Raw genomic sequence first — 22,317 nt, 5'->3', positions numbered from 1 at the left:
GATGAAAAGGAACCTTTGTTGATGGGGTGAAGAGTAATTTAGTGGAAATCAGGAGGGAAGAGGTCACCAAGTCAGAGATTCTTTAGAGATTATTTCCAGCAAGGAAGGGCCAAAGGGTTAAGAAGCCAGCTACTCACATCGCAAAGCAGGGTTCTTACTGTGGCCACAGCTTGGGAATGGCAGCCAGAGTTTACCCACCCGCTTGTACAAAATAAGCTATAGGAATAATAGGGGACATATGCCAAAATCCCAACTCTGCTGTTTACTGGCTGTGTGACTCTGGGAAAGTTACTTAACCTCTCTGAGCATCTGTTTTCTCATCTTTATTTATTTATTTTTTTAAAACGTCTTTATTGGAGTATAATTGCTTTACAATGGTGTGTTAGTTTCTGTTTTCTCATATTTAAAGTGGAAGGAATAATACCTAGTTTACCTGGCTGAAGTAAGGATGAAATAAGAAAGTTCTCATGGTGCTGAAGGCAACGTAAATGCATATATTACATTAGATTCCTTCCTTGTGTAAAGTGAAATTCACAAGGTCCTGATTTGGAATTCGGTGTCCTCCTATAAAGGAATGTTCTGAGAGGCCAGCCAGGAAGCCCAGAAACGTGTTTCCTGATCCCTTCCAGGTTGCTAGTGGGCGAGCTCCTGGGGGCATCTTTTCCAAGCAGCACAGTTAGGTCTTAGCTGGGAACCGCTGCATGCTTTGGAACCTCCTTCCACAGAAGGCTCGGAGGAGAGGCAGGTGTAGGCCTAGAGCCTCTGAAAGCATTACTGGCTCTTAGGAGCAGCTGCTTGGGATGATCTGACCCCATGACCATTTAGTAACTGCCACTGGGCAGAAGGAGGAATTGGGAATAGGAGAGATATGGGGCTCAAAAGCCCTAGCCTAAACCCATGAGTTAGATCCCAGCTTGCTGTTGGAGAGAGCTCCTGAAGACTGGACAAATAGAGTAGGTTAAGTACGCTGAGGGTGTAGTTCAATGACATTTGGGCTTCTGGCCTCTTGGTGCCACTGAGAATGCTTAGTCATTCCATCAAAGTAGGCTTCAGTATATTTTTTTGTTCCTAATGAGTTACATTTTTACTGTGAAAAGGCAGGGTAATTTCATGAAGCTTCAGCTTCATGATTAATTTCATGAATTTCAGATTAATTTCATGAAATTAGAAATTTTGTGAATTTCTAATGTGTTAGAAATTCACCACTAGCAAGTCACTTGGGAAGATGTGATTGAGGGCCTGCTCTACACCAGGCACTAGGACTATAGTGGCAAGTAAGAAAGACATGCTCCTGTCCTCAGGGAGCTTACACTGTAATGTGGACAGATAGGCTGTAAACAAGTAAGTTAATAACCTACCCAGCTGACTTTGGGCTGTGATCGGTGCACTGAAGGGAATGAGCTGAGCAAATAACATGATGGAACATGATAGAAGGTGACCCAGGTTGGAGAGGTAGGCATGTTGGGGAGGGAGACCCAAAGAGATAACGTGGCCATGGAAGGCCACACCGAGGAAGGAATGTTTCTGAGACAACCAAAAGGACGAGGATAAGCATGGACCACGTGATAAATTAAGTTGGGTTATACAAGATCCTATAGGCGGTGGTAAAGACTTTGTATTTATTCCGATTACTGAGGCGTGATAGGACCTGGATTTTATTTTCATTAGATAACCCTGGTTGTCATTTAGGGAAGGGATTTAAGGAAGAGGGCAGAGTCAGGAGCAGGAAAACCTCTTAGGAGGCTGTTGTAAAGTCCAAGGGAGAGGTAATAGTGCTTTGATCTAGGTCTTGATAGCAGAATGGGCGCATTAAATGTTTTAGGGTCAGAGATGGGCGTCGGGCTGGTGATGGGGAGGGATGAGGGAGAGGAAGGATTTGGGTGATTCTGGGTTTGGATAGATGATGGTGCCATCGACTGAAATGGGGGAGAACAGGTTTGGAAAGAGAACGCGAGACCTGGCGTTCTTGTGGCCTCACGTGTGGCTTGAGCAGAACTGCGAACTCTCTCGGTTTTCTCCGGGCAAGGTAACACCCTAAGCCCAAACAGATGTGGTGCCTTCCGCACGAGCCATCTCAGGGAGGGAGTCTTACGCCGTGCCTCCTCCGCGCACGATACCCTCCAGCTGGGGGTTCCACCTAGCTCACCTAAGTTTCTCTTGCCACTGCTTAATGCCTGGCCTCATTGCCCTGTCTTCAACTAAGTTGTCAGTGGCTTCTCTCCTTCTGTTTATCTGTTCGCTAAAAATCAAAGAAGCACAAGCCATGCTGTGTCTGACGTGTGGTGTGTCCAACCCAGAGCTTGTCACTGACAGGGGCACAAAACCAGATTTGGGGAGAATATAAGAGCCTGTCTCCGTGCTACCACCTTTAACATGCCAAGCCCCTCTAAGAACCCATTTGGGATCTCCCATCCTGGTTTATCCAATTCTTTCTTGACCTGACATCTATTTCCAGCCTGTACCACCTCTTGGGTCACCAGTTCTATTGCTTGATTTCCTTTTATTCTCTGACTCAGTGACTGGAGATGAAAAGATTTCTTTACATGTTACTCTCAAACCACCAGACTGGGGTCATATTACTCTTAGTAATGATAGTTGCTATTTATTAAATATTTACGAGGAAACGTACACCTTGCCAAGTGCTTTGCATGCATTTTCTCAATTAAGAACGCTATGAAGAGGTATTAGTATTCCACTTTGCAAACGAGACTTGGCGAGCTTTAGCAAGCTGCCTGAGGCCCAGGAGGGGCTGGGTTTGATCCCAGGTCGCAGTCTCCCATCCCAATGCCATGGCCCTGGAGGAGGGAAGGCCAAAGTATTGTGGCCTTTCAGAGACGGGACACTCACACGATCTCTGGTGACCAGCCAGGTTTTCCTGTGACTGGGGGTGGGTGTAGCAAGTGAGGAGGGTTTGGAGTCTGTTTTTGAAGCACTGGGGTGGCGGGAGCAGGGTGGGTTAGTAACTGCTCTTACATTCACTTCAGGAGCGACGGACCTACATCTGGTTCTACAGGATCGACAGTGTGGCCGACAGAAGCTCTGTCGACATGCAAAGCTCTAACGGTGACTTGGGAAACACGGGAGAGCTGAGAGTTTGTTCCAAGTCAGAATGTAGCAATATTCCTACTTTATACGAAAGAATAAAGGCTGGAGCGGAAGGCCTTGGTCTTCTCAACAAAGGGCAGGCCTCGCTCAGGGCACCCGTGTGCGAAAGGGTGCATGCCCGTGGGCAGCTGAGCAGGGCTTCTGCGTGGCCCCTTCTTTCCCACCGCTGAGGGGAGACTCAGCTCCATGCCCACCCCCGTCCGGCAATGTCTCACACCCTCTGGGAGAGACCTTTAAACATCTTGTCCGGGGTCTGATCCGGAAATGTCCCCCTCATCTAGCAAAGGCTGGGAGAAGCTCAGGTCCACCTCTGTTTTTAAAGATCCTAGTAATACATTTTTCTAAAGTAAAGAAATGCAAAACAGGGTTCCTGGCTTGGTTTATAATTTTCAATGTTTAAATTAACAAAACAACTCCTTTTAACACAAAGAAAAAACATAATTGTGCTAGTCACAAGATCATTGTAGGATTTATGAACTAATCGTAATTCAGAGAGCCCTAGAGTTCCTGTGATCCAGCCAGTGTATTCCTCTGAGTGCAGAAGCTCATTTGGAGATCAGGTCGGTAGTGTTCGATGCCTGCTGTGAATTACCAGAAGGTGTGACTTGAGCCAAATGGCCCTCCTGGCTTCTCTGTGATAGCCACCACCACAGAGAAAAGGACAGGCTCCAACTGCAGCCCCCCACGCGCTGCCCTTTCTATAAAATAAAACTTTCAAGTCGGTATCAGCTAATTTCAAAAGAAAAAAAAATTGTTTTAAATTCCCCCTTGCCCCAGAAGCAAGAGAGAGTAAGGAAGCAAATACTTTAGGAGAACCTGAGTGCCTGAGCCTTTTTACGTAGATTATTTCATAGCTCTCACGACTGCCCTGAGATGGTGTAATTTACGCATTATTCAACCCCTTTGTGTCTCAGGGAAATAATTCGTCCAAGATCACCTAGCACATCCAGGATTAGAACCTAGATCCTTTGACTTCAAAGCCTGAGCTCCAGTCTGATCACGCCATGGAGCCACACGAAGCCCAGGAGGAGCCCAGTGGGGCTGGAAGGGGACCTGGGGTGGCCACTCTCCTCCGTGTCCCTACGGTGTCGGGGCAAACTTTGACCTTTCTAGATCTTTTCACTGTTTCTTTCTCTTTCCGTTTCTTATCCTGGCTGGCCGGCCCCCCACTCTGCTCCTTGTTTATGATACTTATTTTTCCATGCACAGCAAAATAATTCACATCAAGGTAATTGACCATGAGGCGCATGAGAAAAACAAGAATTACATCATTGAGATGATGGGCCCCCACATGGTGGATATGAGTGTTCAGAAAGGTGTAGCACCCAGTCCTGCACACAAACGTTAGCATCTCCTCTCCTCTTCTGTTTCCTCCTTTCCCCAATCCGTTTGTCTCCTTCTCTTCCCCTTTCTTCTGCCTCTCTGGTTCACTGTCCCTTGTTTCTTTTCTGTTTCCCTCTTTTCCCCTCTCCCTCTCCCTCTATTCTCTCTGCACCCAGCTCTGTCCTAACACATGCCAGCCTGTCACATGGTATTGTAAGAGGGATGCTCAAGACCCCATGGCAATTTTTTGTGGGATGGGGAGATGGATATGGGGGAAAAAAACGCAAGAGAGAGAAAGCGAGAGAGAAAAAACCACCAGCCACAGCCCTGAGAGTATCATATATGAGGCTCTCTGCTCCTCCTGAGTGGTTTAGGATACAAGGAAGAAAAAGCGCAATCCCACGCGGAAGGGCAGCCCTGGGAAACTGGCCCAGCTCTCAGCACAGAGATCTCTGGCGCAGCTCTTCTCAGGGTTAAGCTGATAGCCTCTGGATGTTGACAATCAATGTACTTGCATTTGGGTTCTGTTTGTGGTTCATCCCATTCCCCAAGACAGGCTTTAGGAATCCCTGCTAGCAAGTGTGTTTTTCTCTCCCTGACCTTGATTGAGCTGAAAATACAGGTTTGAGTTCTAGGTCTAGGTCAAAGGCCTACCCGCCGTCTTCTGTCTTCCCTCTGCAGGGCATCTAGGTGTGAAGGCAGTTAGAAGAGTGGGAGAGAGGATTCTGACCTGAGGTGAGGCTTCCCCAAGAAGTCACAGGACTTCTCAGAGTGGACGCAGTTTTGCCTTTGATTTGAATGGCCCCATACACCCCAGCCTCCAATAGACAGTCAGAAAATCCTCTTCTGGATGGATCATACTGTGGAAGGGGGAGCTGTCAATCGTGCTCCTCCAGACCATGCCCATGGTCACAGAGCAAGCACCCCCTTCCCATCCCACAGCAGAGTCCCTGCAGTGGAAAGACAGGCCAGGCTCATATCCCTTAGACAGCCCTGGAGTACCATATATAGGGCAAGAGAGATTCCCAGAAAATGCTTCTCGACAATCAGTGAGCTTTGTCTTTTGTCCAATGAGCAAGGTGTGGAATGGTGCCCAAAAAGTGCCCAGAAGGTCACACACACACACACACACACACACACACACCCCACAAATGCACAAAGCTGAGCCTGTCTTCAGAATGGAACAGGAACATCAGAGGCTCTGATGAGACTTTTTATGCTATGTTTGTTAGCATTTTTTTGCCCTTTAGAGAGCATTTAGGTCCCAGGCCAAAAAAGAAGAAAAAAGAGAGAGAGAGAGAGAGAGAGAGAGAGAGAGAGAGAGAGAGAGAGAAAGAAAAGAAAAAACCCCACAAAAATAAAACAAACAAAACAAACAAAAAAAAAAAGCAGAAAATAACAATTAGGGCTCACTATTAGGACCCGTTGACACCGCTGTGGTTCCATGAAGGAACAGGAGAAGCCACACAGGGAGACCCAGGCCCACATGGCAACTTTGCCAAAGACAACGGACCTGAGCCAGCCTCAGGCCAGTCTCTGGAAGGAAGTGATTTTCAAGAAAACTTTGCTTCCCCGTATGATTTGGTTTTATTAAAAGACACTGTGCTTTGTTGAGATACCCAGAAATGAACAGAAACCTCCATTATCATGTCCACCAGACCCTTGGTAATTAGCATTCAAGCCAGCTTTGGTACACATCACCGCTATATGATAGAAGTCCAAAAATGATTTAGAATTGATGATTTACATCATTTTTACCACATTTTTCAGGAGTGCATCAGCTGTAAATATTAAAGGAATACTACAGCCTATCGTGGTTAATACATATTTATTTTACTTCCCACCACCGAAGCCCTGTGAGATAAAGAATGAGAAAGATAATAGAATTCTGCCTTCTTTCCTTCCCTTCTCTCTCTCTCTCTCTCTGGTTTCCCTACCTCATAAATACTTTCCTTTTAAGATTTTCTTTCTGAGGCCCACATAACAAGTGGGAATAGACACAAGGAAGGGAAAAAAACCCTAGACTGTTGACGTATTTCCTGTTGTAGAAGAGCCCTGGGTCACCCCCGATGGGCCAGCAGTTCACCTACTGCCCAAAGAAATGCCAGTTACCACATGACACCCAGTGGAATGTGCTGCCCAGCTCACTTCCTACTAACCGTCAGCAGGATCGAAAATGACTCCTCCCCACCTTCAGCCCCCTTTTTCCTTCCCATTTCCCTCCTGTCCTTCTGGATCCCTTCCTTTGCCAACTTTTCCTTGCCTCCTGGCTCCCTTTCCCTCTCACCTGTAAAGACAACTATGACCAAGGAGATAAGAAAAGCTAAGACCATTTTTGACACAAGAGCAATTCAATCCACCAAGTCCTGTCAAAAGCCACCATGGCAGCACTGAGCTGCATGTACCAGGAGTGATGGGGAATGATTTTGAAGGCTGGGCTCCGGGTGACCAACCGATCTACCGACCCAGTCGACACTCTCTCTCTTGTTGTCCCTACAGGAAAACCGTAAGGGTTAAAATAGTAGATGAGGAGGAATACGAAAGGCAAGAGAATTTCTTCATTGTCCTTGGTGAACCGAAATGGATGGAACGTGGACTATCAGGTGTGAGATTCTTAAAAACAAAACAAAACAAAATAAAACAACAAAAAGAAACAAAATTTAAACAAGTTGAAAAGCAACAACAACAAAAAGAAACTATGTTTTTTTCTCCCCCCTTTTCTTTCCTTTTCCTCCTTCCTCCTTTTGACCAATGGACTTGTTTTATTCTTTTCCCTCCTGTGTTCTCGCTCTTACCCTGTTTCGGTACCATCTCTGCCTTCTTAGCCATAGCTTATTTCCACGTCCTCCTTTTTCACCTTTTGGACACACTGCAGCCTCAACCCCTCATGACCCTGACGAGTTAATTCTGCCTTGTGCTCCAATTATCCGATTACCAATGTCCCCTGCACTCCCCATCCTCACAGCCCCCCACCATACACACGGTCACCTGTAAATGTGCAAACTCCTTGGTGGGTGGGGAGGAGAAAATAAAGAAAGGAATGTAATGCGATGCATGCCTCTGCCCCTTCCCTGCCTTGTTCCCCTTCCACCCCTCACTCTCTAGCCCGGATTGAATGAGGGAGGGTCTGGGATGGGGGCTGGAGCCCGTCTTGCCATGATGCTTTGAGTCTTCTGCTGCATCTCCCAACCTCCGTTGAGTGCTTGGCAGGTTATTCACTTGCAGAGTGGCCCATGGGCCCCTTTGTCCTTCATGGAGGTAAGTGTTTTATCTGGCTATTTCACAGTTGGGTAGAGCAAAACATGGAAAGGTACACCAATTGTCAGAGGCCACGCTTCTGAGAGCTCTCTGAGAGACAGCTGCCTTCTGAGCTAGTCGTGCAATCTGGAATCCTGAGCTGTTCATCCTTCCCTTGACATCCCACCCCATCCCACTCTACCTCTGCTCTAGCCCAAGGTAGGCTACTTTATTCAGACTACTTTAGGATAATGCAGTCCCGAAAGCAGAAAACTGAGTCTGCAAAAGGAAAGTGGTTAACTCCAGGTATGGAAATCTCCTTAGCCGGAGGGTCCTGGAAAAGGATTGACATTGGGCAGGCCCAGAGTATGGTCTTACAGGTTTTCCAATGGAAGGGACTCCAGTAGAAGGGCTTGCTTGTTGTTGATCTCTGAGAGACAGGTGTTGGACGGTTCACAGAAGTCTGCCTTGGCTTGACATCTGCAAATGAGCGTATCACCCAGGTCTTGAGATAACCCTCATCCCACACCAGAGACGTGGCCTCCTCTCCTCCTTTCCTCAGGCCCTGTATCTTGGGATACCTGCCTAAGGGACTGATTACATTGCAACCAAGGTAGTAGTAAGGAAAGATTTCTTCCCTTGAAGAAAATGATTAGAAGCTACGACTTTGAAAGTGTGGGAGGAATATATGTGGGGAAGAGTCCTCTTGGGAAATATCAAGAGGAGGTCATTCACACTCCCCTTCAGGAGGACAGAACGGTGAGACCTACTTGTTTGTCAAAAGAGGTGACGATTCTGCAGCTACTTCATAGTCACGTGACAAAGAGCAGCATGAAGCCTTTCACTCAAGGACAAATCTAAGAGATTCGGTGACTATGCTCCCAAAGGCTCACGCCCAGGTCTTCTTCTGACACGAACGTTCAGTTCCCCTTGTCTTCTGGGGACTCTCTCTGCAGACCTGACCAGTTCTGTGCCCACACTGGTTTTACACCTGCTGTTGGAGAGGCAGAAGCCCTCTCTGCCTTCCATTATTCATCCTCTTGTTGGCCACCTAAGAAGATGTTGCCGTGAGTCTGATTGCCAAAGAGTGCTGGAAGAAAAGAGAAAATCTCCAGTTCCCTTGCTTCCCAGATTGTGTTCCCGCCACCCAGAATATTTTCAGAAATTGTCTCAACACCTGCCCTACTTCATTCTCATCTCCCTTGTGCATTTAATGCACATCTTCATGATTGGATGGACGTAGCAGACACCTAAGGCCATTGTAAACTAGTGTCATCAATTTCCACAGTCCCAGCTACTTACGTGCAAATGAAAGCAGGATAAAGGATCACACAGGGTAGCTGAAAAGAAGGCAGTCTTCTCCAGACAAGAAGAATGGGTTGGAAGTCCATCCATGACTTTATTCTACCAGTAAAGAGACTCTTCTTTTCTGCCTCCCCAATAAACCCCATTCAACAGCTGGACAGAGAGTGACCTAAGATAAACCTTGCGGTCTTCAAGAGACTTGGCCAAACATGAATGCCTATGGCTACTCCTCATTTGAGGACCCCTTTTTACTGCATTGGATTTTCTGTCCAAGGAGATGTCAGCAGAGTCCTGGTGGAGCCCAGTCCTGGGGGAGAGAGTAGGTGAGAAAATAAGGATTTTATCGAGCTATCGGTGTGATATGCCTCCAGATCTTCCCAGTGACCAAGATGCCAAGACGGAAGGTGCCAATAGGAAAGGTGTCAGTCTTCTGTCAGTTTCTATTGTCTATAGGGTTCATTTTCAGTTTCTTCAGATCTCCTCATATTTTGGCATTAGAGCACAAGTTGAAAGGTCATAAAACTTGATTGTCTAGATTCAGAGTCAAATGAAACCCCATCCTGATTTCCAGAATGTCCTGCTGTTCTCAGAGTGAGAAACTACACAGCAGAAATTGCTTTTCATTATCACTGCTACATGGGAGAGTCTTAGGCATTCAGTACAACATAGTATAGTGTGTGCATGGTCAAAATGACAATTGCATTACGAAAAAAAGTAAAGGACTATATTTGAAATAGGAGATTCTATTCTTGGCAAACAAAACAGACTTCAGAGGTGAGATTAAATGCTCTGGACAGGTTGGGGGAGGGAATAAGGGAGGATGAATAGGAAACACAGTTGCCTTGCAATAGAGGAAGCCCTGGGGTCTAGCAACTCTGAGCAGCATGGTCAAGGATGTGAGGCCTAGGTCTGGACATTGGAAGCCTCAGGTGGGAAAGGAAAGCTCTCTCCGCCAGGAATGAGGCCTGTTTGCTCCCCCTCTTACCACATCCAGGGGCTCACCCTAACGAGCTGCCCAAATGCTTCCAAATACTCAGAGCTATGCTGTTTCCTGCTTGTCTCTGGGATGTCTGAGCAGGGATAACTGACTCTCACCTGACCCTGGGGATCAATGCAGGGGAAAGTTCAGCTCCAGCTTCTCTCATCAGCAACAGTAGGAAAAACACCCTGGAGATATCATGTCACTCAGAGTTGGTCTACCTGGATCTCACTGACCCATCCGTAACTGCTAAGTGGAAAGTCTCAGATTCGTGTAGACATGACCAGCAAATGGTGCAGGTCAGCTGACTTAAAGCCCTCTCATAGTGCTAAAGATGATCCTGGTGTTGGGAGGGATGTCTGAGTAAAAACCAGGGCAGCAGGGGTCTTTCTGGAAGAGCTGCCCCTTGGCCTCCCTGGATACACTAATGTGTTTGGATCTCTAGTTTCCACTGGAACCTGCGGGGCAGGAGGGGTTCTTCTGTCCAGATTCATAGAAGGAGCAGAATGAACAAGCTCTCTTGCTATCTATCTCTCTATCTATCATCTATCTATCTATCATCTCAATGTAGTAAGGAGATCCATTGATCCATTACCCCTTGGAATTCCATATGGGAGAAACCAGGAAAAGTCAACTGCTGTTCTCCCTGCTTATGTACCATAAAGATTCTGGATCCATATGTGTTTTCAGTGGCTGTGAATATGAGATTACAGACCCGAGTGGCATCCTTAGAGATTTTTAGAAAAAACAATCTACAGGCACTTTCCCCCACCCCCTGCCCCACTCCTTCCTCAGCAATCTCCCTCAGTCGCCAGCTGCACCAGGAGTATGTAACAGGATGTTTCCAGGCTTTTATTTGACAAGAACCAGGGAGTGAGGTGCCATACTAAGACACCATCAAGGTGAAAATGTGGTACGTTACAAGAATTTTTAAATTTTTGGATCTTGAAATCTAAGAGAGTTTAGCATAAGTGAAAACTCAGGGGCTAGGGATGACCTGTGCTGGGTACATCTGTAACCAAACCATGGTTCCCAGGCCATGCAGGGACCTTGTATTTGTCATCTCCATCTACCAGTAGCTTTCAGTATGACAGTCTCCCTGGTCCAGAATATCTGGACTCTGACTTAGCCTGTCCTTTCTGAAACAAAACACCATCCAGAGATGCAGCTCCAGAGGATCTATGAAAAATACATTTGCCATAATAGGTGACCAACAGTAAATCTCTAATGAGCATCTACTAATTACAAGGACTTTGTAGGCACAGGTGATACAAAATGGGAGGAGTCCATGGCCTCCAACCTCCAGGCTCTCTCTCTAAAATGACACACTATTCAAGGAAAACATTGTGCAGGATTTACCTTTTCACAAGGTCATTCTTTTAGGGGTACTCAGAGCTGGGCCAGGGTTGCAACCTATACAGTTTTCAAGATAACTGGATTCTCACTCCTTTACAGAATGGATGTGATAACCTGATCCCACAGAAGACCACAAATGACCAACTCTGTCTCTTCTCCACCCGCTTGGTTCCCCCGTCCTCATTCCTCTATCCCTGGCCCTCAGAGCTGCAGGGAAGGTGTGGGGCAGGTTTGCAGCTGCAGGCCCCTGGTGCTCAGCGGTCTCTCCGGGAGTTCACGCCCCTTGCTGCGGTTGCTGCCGCTGCACATGCTCCAGTTGCTGCCTTTTGCATGTGGCCGCAAAGTTCTCATCTACTGAGCTCACTGCTCTCCTTGTGCTACTGCAACCGCAAAGCCTGGGGACACTTTTAAGATGGGACCTTAATGCTCTTTCCTTTTCTTTCTTCCCCCGTCTGGTACCCATTTGCAAACAGCGCTCCTGTTGTCTCCAGGTAAGGGGAGTCTTCCCCCCTTTTTCTGCTTCTTGCCAGTGCCATTATTTAGTTTAAGACCAATGTCCTTTGATTTATTTACTAGGAACTGTGGGCCCAACTTAACGTAACAAGTTCTCCTAAGGACTTGGAGATATTTCCCTACCTGAAGTAATTGTGAGGAGGTAGACAATTCCTTGAGCACCATTTTAGTGGTTGTGGGTAAAGGCATAGCTGGTCCTCTCTGAGACCAGGAAGAGAATTGAAACTTACCAAAGAAATGGTGGGTCATAGACTTCTCCTGAGTCTTAATTCCTCTGTCATCTCATGCTGTGGGGCAAGAGAGGATGAGAGTCAGAGCTGACTCTCCTAATAGGATCATGATGGGATGAGAAAGAAAATACTTTGATCTTAAGGGGTCCAGGGAGAAATAATCGGGAGCTGCTGTGAGAACATGAAAAGCAATTTTTAAGGAATCTGGTATTTTATTGATCCTGAAGATCTTCCATTTCATCACAGCAGAGACCTAAATTTCTAGAACTTCGGTTCATTAGTCATTGATCCTTGAAGTCACATGTGCCATGAACAACAAGAAGAATTAGAATATTATGGCGGGGTGGGGGTGGGCAATGATCTGATTGTACATGGAAATTCGGGGGAATTTATGTTGGAGATATTCTCACGCAGAGTCTAGAGCCTGTTGTAGGAAACACATCTACTTTGAGAGTATGCTTGCATCAGTGGAATCAAACCATAGACAATGTCCAACTTTGTGAGCAGTTAGGAATGCACTTCCAGCATATCGGCAATACTGTAACTCTTGCTGCAGGCAGAGTGAGCTATACAAGATGTCTCAGCATATGTTAAAATAACATTTTATACTTCATTAGTTCTTTGACTGTATAAAAATTTTAAGGTCATTTGAGAGGCAAACCATCTTACAGAATTCATTGGTACTCAGTCACCATAGGCTATACGCTGAGTTTGAGGAAGGGGCAGTGTACATAGTAAAGACCTCCTTGTTGAGACCTCCTCTCCAAGTTGAGACCTCCTTGGAGTCTCAAACCAAAATAAAAGATATATGTAGGTAAACCCCTGCATTTTCCCTTTATGGAAAAAAATTACTCCAGCTTCCCTGGCCTCTTGCTTCATCTTATATCAATAGGATAATGACTATCTCCGACCCCATATATTCCACTCTTCTCCCAGGGTTTCAGTGTCAGAGCATTGGGTGTTCTCCACTTCACTCATCTTCTCGCCTGAGGAGGCAGTTGGGCTTTTTTGTTCCAATGCTTGCCTCTACCCCGCCCCCCACCAGCCACACACATATGCACATACCAAAGGTTGTGATTTAATTTAAGCTTCATTATACTTTTAACACATTGGCACAGATACCAGTAGAAGCTAAAACAGGAAAAGAAGGTGTCATTTCCTAGATCTTTCAGTCTGTACACCTGCAATTTAGGAGCCCTTGGTTAGACTTTAAATTCACCGGAAATCTCAACTCCTTGTTTGGATTTTCCCAGGTGGCCAAGCAAACATGATTCACGATGCCTGGTGATGAAAGATGGAGAGAAAGTATGTTCAATCTGAACTACATCACCAAGCTCAGGGACCTGGGAGTTAGAGCACTGGCTGCATCGCCCCATTTCCTTCTGAGGATGTCTGTAGAACGTTCATGGCAATCTATTCCAGTCTTACCTGGCAAGCTCTTTCCTCTTCCAATATCTGTTTAGTCTTCCATCCTATTAATAGTCTCATTCTCTCTTTTTCCCCTTCCTCCTCCTTCTCCTAGACCCAAGAGTTTGTTTAGTCAGTCTGAATATCAAGATATCACCTGTCACTTATTCTCTACACTTGAAATTCAGAGGAGTTACATAAACAAGTGATCAGAATAATTATGGTCTTTTAGGTTTGAGACTTACGACTCTCTCAAGAAATTAACTATTTGAATGTAAAGGAATGATAATTACAGAAGTAGAAAAAGGCAGGAATTGATACCAAATCCAGATACTAAATCAGAGTTGATTTAAAGGCATGTGAATCAATCAATTAACAGATATATATATATATATATATATATATATAGACAGAGAGCGAGAGAGTACCTCTGTGGGGTACTGGGGGGCTGTGGGAGATCGAAAGATAGAGGATTGGTTATTTGTCAAAGAGATTTCTGCAGAGAGCTAGAAGGAAATACTGACTGTCACCACAGGGGTAGACAGGTCAGTGGCTAGATCAATATCCTGCCAGATGGATATAGTGCTAGATTGATAGCTAGACAAGGGGTTAGACAGGTACATTTATAAGTCACTGGAGAGCTCATTACATTGGTATAAAGTTCTTGTGGCACATGTAAAATATGACAAGGGAGAGTCGGGGAGGGAGGAGTGGAATAATACTGTCACTACTAGGATAGGCATTGCGATATGGTGCCAAAAGCTACAAGTAGAGGAAAAGCGTACCCATGCTTTTAAAGAATCTACGTATACATCTTTTTCCAAAGACTTTTATTCAGAGTGGCTTGCAGTCTGGCTTCTAGGATCACTGACTTCAGAGCCAGACTTATATTCGGAATTAACTAATAAGAGGCTCATATGGACTAAATGAAGTCAGGCTGCTAGGGGGTGTCTGCATAGAAATGTACAGAAGGATATTGATCGTTGAGAAATAATTGTTTCCTAAAGTGGTCACCAACACGAAAGGGAGGACAGCACCACGGACAGCTCCCCAGCGTTTTGGGATTGCCTTCTGTGTTTGGTGCCAGAAGCACTGAGTAGAACAGCCAGCTCAGGAATCCTCCGCATACTCTCTTACCAGTTTCATTCAAGACAACTCAGAAATTCTTATAGAAAACAGACTCTCTGCTTGGCTTATCATCTTTCCAGTGAATTCTTTTCCTTGCAACCTCGAGAGCTCAAGTCTCACCCCTCCCCGTGCTTCACAAATTCCCAAGATAAAAAGAAGAGAAGACCTTCTTGGCCTCTGACCCATTTTGTCCTTGAGATTCTTTAAGGACTAGAGAATTCCCCCCAGGAGATTCACTGTGTGGAATGAAAGCAATTAAAGAGCCAAATAAAAGAATTAATTGCATGTAAGAATGTGGACTCGGCTGGAAAGATGTTTAAACGAGCTCTGAAAGAAACAGGACGCCAAGAGCAATTTTCTAATCAAAGGGGAATAAAAAGACAATCTCTATTCCACTTTAATCTAGAAAACGCATCTTCATGGTGAAGTGGTCTTAAAATGGACTCACCAGCTGAAGTGCAAAAAATGTCTAACTGTTCAGCATGAGAAGGGACCACCGGTGAGTTAAGATGCTGAGGGGTGACAGGGGATGCCTTAAAAGGAAATAGAGGAAGAGCTTCCTTTTGTTTTGTTTTTGAACAAGTATTTGTGTTTCAGAAGAAATGTGCCTGGTTCCTTAGAAATCCTGGGGATCTTTCATCTGGAAATCATGAAGTTTGGGGGGAAATCTTCCAAGTTTCTCATGGTGAGGATAATAGTCACTAGTATGAAATGTAGCTATTCCTGGAAATATCCCTTCTTCCTCCTTTATAGAGGAGGACACTCCCAAGAGTGTTGGAGACATGTTAATGGGAAACAGTGGACATTCCCTTTGGGTGAAAATGTGCTTCTGACCCCCAAGAACTCTTATATGAAGTAGTTGACCAGTCATGCCCAACAGTTCAAAATTGTTAAAGGTCAAGAGATTTGGCTTTGGTTCCCAGCTCTTCGATATCTCACCAAATGTCCTGGGACTTCACTTGGTGCTATTTCTCAGAAGATCCTTGGGTCAGATTACCCACCCAGGTATCAAATCAAAAGAGGAATGTTTAGCCCAGGCCTGCAAGGAACACTCTCATGGTCTGATGATCATAAAGTGTTTAGCACCTTATAGAAAAAGGCACTAAAAAGTACACAAAGTCCTCATCCTCAAGGGCTATTTGCTGTATGCCCACTGCCCATGCCTAATACCCTGAGCTTTAGACTTCCAGGGAATGGCAAATGAGCTAAAGCTAGTCTGATTTTGCTTTGTTGCAGAGGTGACAGACAGGAAGCTGACTGTGGAGGAAGAGGAAGCCAAGAGGATAGCAGAAATGGGAAAGCCAATATTGGGTGAACACCCCAAACTAGAGGTCATCATTGAAGAGTCCTATGAGTTCAAGGTCAGGCCATAAGTGAGATGTAATTGAATAATAAAGTAATGAGGTGGGAGGTAGAAGACCTGGAGTCTTGTTCCAATGTCACCACTGAATACGTGAAGTTGAAACTGAACAACTCACTTACCCCAGGCTCAGTTTTCCCATTTGTAAAGCGGAGCAAACAGTGCTGGCCATGTGTATCTTAGGAATATTGTGAGGAAACATAACACAGCCTGTGGAATAAATGAGCTATAAAGCTCCTAAATGTATCATCACTATGTAATTATATTTTAAAAACAAATATACTAAAATTCACTACTCCAGGCTAGGTTTACTGACATCCTTAGTGTTAGTCTCTGTTGTGTTGCTCTAAATATCCAACGTCAGCAGTCACAGCTGAAGAAAAGGACATTAGAACGACTATGCCAGAAGATACCCCCTGGAGTACAGGGTATCTTTCATTCCCATGAAGTACCAGACTCTACAATGGTTCTGAGCATTCTAACCTCATGGTTCCAAGTTTTAATCTCCCTGACAGACTACCGTGGACAAGCTGATCAGGAAGACAAACCTGGCCTTGGTTGTGGGGACCCATTCCTGGAGGGACCAGTTCATGGAGGCCATCACTGTCAGTGCAGGTAAGAGGCTCACAAGATGGGCACAGGCAGCTCCAGGGAAGCAAGAACACAGCCATGTCAACAACTCACCAGTCTCTGGGAGGGCCCTGTGGCCAGTCTTCCCAGCTCTAACCCTAGATGTTTGCCTTTTCAATGAGTCACTTTGGAAGAGAACTATGGGGTAACTAGAAGAGCATGGCTATCTCTGGTTTCAAACCCTGGTTCTACTGTGTGAACCGGGACAAGCTATCTTCTCTGTACTTCGACTTCCTCATCCAAAAAGGGAACTATTGCTACCTTTCTCAGCAAAGAGAGTAGAAAGTGGCACAGTCTGGTACTGAACAAGAACTTAAGAAATTCTCTTTTTCATCATTCCGTCCTCTTATTAATTTGGTCTTCCTTTTCTGTAAAATGCGGGACTATTCTGATTTAGAGATGTGGGGGTCTGGGGTTTGTAAAAACCTTGCATTGACTGACAAACCCCTGCCCTGGATGATTTCAGACCTCTCCTCGGCAGTGAGTGACAGGTTTCCTCAGTGGGGACCCACAGCACAGCTAGCATCCCAGAGGCCTGCATGCAGGTTGGCATGGGGATGGGAGGGGTCTTGCCACCACTCACAGCATTGCATCTTAGCACCACGGAGGCCTCCTGTACTGCCCCGCACTCCTGGCCTTGTCTCTTTTCATGAAGCTTTGTTGTCATAGCAACCCATGGGGTCACATCCCTGAGGTCCCAGCACCAGAGCCAAAGTACAGCCAGGAAGAGAGGGCCACTGCTGCTGCGTTTGCTGCCCCTCTTTTCCTATCACCTGCTTCATATACTCCCAGTCCCACCTCTGAGGACCTTTCTTTGCCCCTATAGAGACAATAAGCGGAATATCAGCCACATAATCTAACTCCCTCCTTTTTCAAATGAGGGAGCCGAGATTCAGAAACCAAAGATGATTGACCCCAGGTTCCAGATTCTCTTCATAGCGCAGCTGCGGTTGGAACCCAAGTGTCCTGACTCCTGCTTCCACCGGTTATGTCAAAACATGACAGAGGTTGCCTTTGACGGGGCGCCAGCATGTCCTCTCCTCCTGGACTGCTGAATGGGCAACTCTGCCCACATTTCCTGGCAAGGACAAACCAGGCCCATCCCTGCTCCATCCCACGGGATATTTGGAGGACAGCACTGTCTCCCTGGGATGCCCACATGATCTGGAATGAAAGCTGTCCTGCTGGGGATGGAAAATGACCAGAACCACGAGGTTATTGCAGCAGTCACGTCAGGAAGATTAGAGGAGCCCCACGGGTGTCCAGTGAAGAGCGGAAACCCAGCTGATTTCACTCTCCTTCACCTAGGCAACCCCGTGCCTGCTCCATCCTCCTCCCTCTCTCCCCCACTGCCCTGTCCCTCTCAGGTTCTCTCATCCTTTCTCTTCATCTCTTTCTCTTCCCTTTCCTACTCCCCTGTCGTCTCTCACCCACTCTCCCTGGGTGCCCTGCATTCAAATTGACCACGGGGGCACCCCAACACGTTTTCAATTTCCCGCACCCCTGCGCCAGCTGCCCAGGAGAGAGCTGGAGTCTCCGTGCAGCCAGTGATGCTTACGATGTGGGTTGGACTGGACTTTCTCATGAATGGGGATCTGACCCCGCTGTCCTTTCCCGGGCCTGTTTGTCTTGCCTGCAGCAGGGGACGAAGATGAGGATGAGTCAGGTGAGGAGAGGCTGCCCTCCTGCTTTGACTACGTCATGCACTTCCTAACGGTCTTCTGGAAGGTGCTTTTCGCCTGCGTGCCCCCCACAGAGTACTGCCACGGCTGGGCCTGCTTTGTCGTCTCCATTCTCATCATCGGCATGCTCACAGCCATCATCGGGGACCTGGCCTCCCACTTCGGCTGCACCATTGGCCTCAAGGACTCGGTCACGGCTGTTGTCTTTGTGGCGTTTGGCACCTCTGTGCCAGGTGAGAGTGAGGGGTGCTTGCATTAGCGAAGAGGATATTACCCGGTTCAAGTGACCCCTACACACTTTGCCTCGTTATCTTCCTTACCATCTCAGATCTGAGCTTCACAGAGCCTCTGCCCCTTAGGTGCACAGGAGTCCGTCAAAGGGGTCACTGCCACTATTAAGAATGATAGCTAATGTTTCTTGAGCACTTTTGATGTGCCAGGAAGTGTGTATGCTAAGCAGCTCACCTGTTTTAGCCCTGTAATGCTCACCCAAACCTTATTCAATAAGGAGTGTTATTAACCTCATCTGTCAAGTGGGGCCCCGGAGGTTAAGTTACCTGCTTAAGTTAAGTGGCCAATTTCTTAACCTCCACGTCAGAGGAATAGGCCACTTCCCTCTGGCTGCAGGTTAGCCTGCTTGAAGATGTGCTGGAGAAATGCCCGCCAGCCTCCTCTGCCTAGGACACCTGTGAGTACAAAGTGTCTCCCAGCAGGATAGGTGAAGGAAGCTTCCCAAGCTCTTGTCCTTTCATATGATGAATTACATATTCTTTTTTTTTTTCTTATAAACACCGAAAGATGAAGAGGAACAAGCATACCTTTATTTATTCATTAGACAAATGTTTACTGAGCCTGATACAGCCTTGTGCTGGTTGCTGGGACAATAATGGGCAACAAGACAGACATGCTTCCCTTTCCATGTGGAGTTTATAAATCTCCATGTGCGATTTATTTCTGTGCTCCAGGGCCTCGAGGGACTGGAGCTATCAGAGGGGACGGAGCAGATGTGGGTAAAAGGAACAGATGTGGGAAGAAATTGCAGAGAGTCAGACGTAAAAAAAAAATTTTAAAGCAAGGTCATAGGCGAGAAAAGGCAAGAGGTTTTCTCTGGGAGAAAATTGGCAACAAGGAGGCAAGCCAGGATAAGCCGGGCAAGGGAGCGTTTGGGGCACATCCAAGTCCTTGCAATGCGTCTAGGGAACAGCTGGCAGCATTAGGGGCTTGAAGGTTATCCTGTGGTCCACTCAGCTGATGTGTGGCTTTGGCTGAAGCTCCTTGGATGTAGGGTGACGCTATGGAAAGGGCTCTTAACATGAGGGTTTTCAGGTCAAATCTCCTGATAACTTATCTTGAGTAGATTCCTTGAACCTTGTTTTTCCTAACTTGTCAAATAAAAGGGTGGCTGGGAATCCTTCCAGTGCTTACAATTCATGCTGACATCTAAAGAGATGTCAAGCAGCCTGCAAGGCCCTGTGCTCTCTATATTAACTGCAAAGGCAGAGCCCCATCTTCCTTGAGTCCACAGCTCCCCTTGTATCTCCCCATCATGGTTCCCCAGCATGTCCTCTGTCCCCATAAATCCAGCACCTAGCGCAATGCTAAGCCCATGGGCTCAATCACGGTCTGTTACGTAAGTAAATGCCCCGTGTGACAGGTGCAATCAGGCACTTAATTGTAAGAAGCTTCCCTGGATGTCAAGGTTCCCTGGGGAGATATTATGGGAAAGCAAACTCCCCTTACTGAAAAAGTAGTCAAAGGAGAACAATAAACCCATTCAGTAAATACCAGGACCAGAAAAAAAAAAACCTTGGGAATCTCAGACGCAGGCAGATGAGGAACGGGTAGCCCAGAGAAGTAAGGTGACCCATCCAAGGCCACACAGCTTATTAATGGCAGAGCTGGGGGTAGCCCCCAACCCCCCACCTGTCATTCCCAGGCTCGGCCTGATGGCCCCAGCTGCCTTACTGGACACCCTCAAAGGTAGGCCCTCCGCACCTCAGCCTCCCACCAGCTCTTGTCTGTCTGCCTCTTTTCAGACACGTTTGCCAGCAAAGCAGCCGCCATCCAGGACGTGTACGCAGATGCCTCCATTGGCAACGTCACGGGCAGCAACGCCGTCAACGTCTTCCTGGGCATCGGCCTGGCCTGGTCCGTGGCCGCCATCTACTGGGCCCTGCAGGGACAGGAGTTCCACGTGTCAGCGGGCACGCTGGCCTTCTCTGTCACCCTCTTCACCATCTTCGCGTTTGTGTGCGTCAGCGTGCTCTTGTACCGCCGGCGGCCCCACCTGGGCGGGGAGCTGGGCGGCCCTCGTGGCTGCAAGCTGGCCACGACCTGGCTGTTTGTGAGCCTGTGGCTTCTCTACATACTCTTTGCCACGCTGGAAGCCTACTGCTACATCAAGGGGTTCTGAGCCGCAGCAGCCCTGGAGAGGCAGCATCAGGACCCGAGCCCCAGGAACTTCCCCCGACTAGGCCCTGGCAGTGGACTGAAAGGGCGGAGTCTTAATCAATCCAACAGAACGGAGGAGATACCCATTTTACAAAGTATTTAATTCAATACAGACCAACAACGGCGACAAATCCAACTCCAGCCCATCTTCCCGTGATGTCCCTGACCCATCACATAGTCAGACCCTTTCGCCGCCTTCGATACCACCTTCTTCTGATTATTCCTTTGCTTCTACTTTCCTCGGGGGCAGGGTTTCTCCTGTCTGTCCAATTTGATAGATCACCGTTCTCTCACTCCACTGGCGAGGCTCGAAAATGAGTCCTATCCACGTGGCTGGCTTGGGGTTCTCTTTTCATTGCCGTCATTATCGTGGTGGCTTTCGTTTTCCTATCAGGTTTTGCTCATCATTTGTTTGTTCATCTTGTCTTTTCTCTCTGAGGTTAGTGACAACGGTGCTGTGAAGGAACTCAAGGTCTGAGCCGATGGGTAGAAGCATGAACTTTCAGACACACCCTCTCCCACTTGCACTGGGTAACAGCTGTCTCTTGCTCCATCGAGGTCCTTTTCCCCCTTTCCTTTTATTCTCTTCATTCTTGAGTGGGCTGGTGGCATTTGGGTGGCAGTAAGTTTGCACACCCAGGCAGCGCGCTAAAGAACTGGGGCTGTGGCTGGAGCACAGCTTTCTATCGAGCTTCTGTCGAAATCCAGTTTAAAAAAAGAAGTCATTTTTCTCTTCCCTGCCCGAGCCTTTCAAATTCTGTCTCATTGTGTCAATGTCTATATGTTTACCCTTCTGCAGGAAGACCCACCAAACAGGAGATAGGGGACAAAAATAGGAATGGAATATGATGACATAGGGCAGCTAGGGGAACAGAAGGGCTATATGCCTTCTAGAACATCTTTGGCTTCATATCTGAGGCAGGAGAGATGCGACGTCCACCTAGTGAGATCTTTAAGGGAAAAGATTATATGTAAAATGTCAGTGCTTCTGAGAAATGTCAGCTTTACCACACCCTCACTTCCTAATGCACCAGACTAAGAGCTCTGACTGTGTCTCTTGATTTGATGCAAAAACTTAAAGTTTTATAAGAAAATGAGGGCCTCCTTCCACCTCTCCTGGACTCTCTGGTCACATTTGAAAGTATTTTCACAAGACAGGAACTGGAATTCCTCATCTCTCCCACATTCCTGCTTGTTTTTAAACCTCTTGAAGCTCTTTTTCCAGCCTGTGGGCTATTTCTTGCCCCAGTAAGAGGAATCTAAGCTGCCATAATCCCATGGAGCCTGGGTTTATAGAGAGATTGGCGTGCCCTACAGACCTTTTCCCGACAAATTTTGAAAGGACCTGGCTTTAAAACACGCACACACGCACACACGTACACGCGTGCGCGTACACACACACACAATAACCACACATATGAAATCACCAAAAGACTGCCCACAGACCTTTAGGCTTTCTGCATTGACATAAATACATTTTTTAAGGGAAAAGAAGAAATTAAAAACCACCTGTTTAATTTTAAACACATTTTTTAAGAAAAAATAGCTGAAAAAGAAACAGTGTTCATGTCATAAGCTATGTTGACAGTTGCCAGTGGAAATGTTGGGTCG

The 22,317-nt window shown here is 46.7% G+C and overlaps 1 protein-coding gene across 9 annotated transcripts in view; it reads left to right on the top strand.

The window, feature by feature from the left end:
- SLC8A3 (solute carrier family 8 member A3) overlaps positions 1–20,668 on the top strand; it is a 125,212-nt gene extending 104,544 nt beyond the window's left edge. The window contains exons 2-7 of one of the 9 annotated variants that reach the window (XM_024739636.1): positions 6,928–7,031; positions 11,779–11,796; positions 15,829–15,944; positions 16,459–16,558; positions 18,213–18,488; positions 20,292–20,668. In XM_024739636.1, the coding sequence (XP_024595404.1) occupies positions 6,928–7,031; positions 11,779–11,796; positions 15,829–15,944; positions 16,459–16,558; positions 18,213–18,488; positions 20,292–20,668 (991 nt within the window). Of the gene's footprint in view, positions 1–4,314; positions 4,422–6,927; positions 7,034–9,030; positions 9,051–11,778; positions 11,806–12,984; positions 12,994–15,819; positions 15,945–16,458; positions 16,559–18,212; positions 18,489–20,291 lie in introns of all 9 variants that reach the window. The other 8 variants (XM_024739631.1, XM_024739635.1, XM_024739638.1 and 5 more) reach the window with 8 other exon arrangements.
- Positions 20,669–22,317: the final 1,649 nt, after the last annotated feature.

Source organism: Neophocaena asiaeorientalis, unplaced genomic scaffold (assembly GCF_003031525.2).
Source record: "Neophocaena asiaeorientalis asiaeorientalis breed wild unplaced genomic scaffold, Neophocaena_asiaeorientalis_V1.1 scaffold348, whole genome shotgun sequence".
NCBI lineage: Eukaryota > Metazoa > Chordata > Mammalia > Artiodactyla > Phocoenidae > Neophocaena > Neophocaena asiaeorientalis.
Note: the sequence above shows the minus strand (reverse complement) of the source record. Positions and strands in the feature narration are given on the sequence as shown.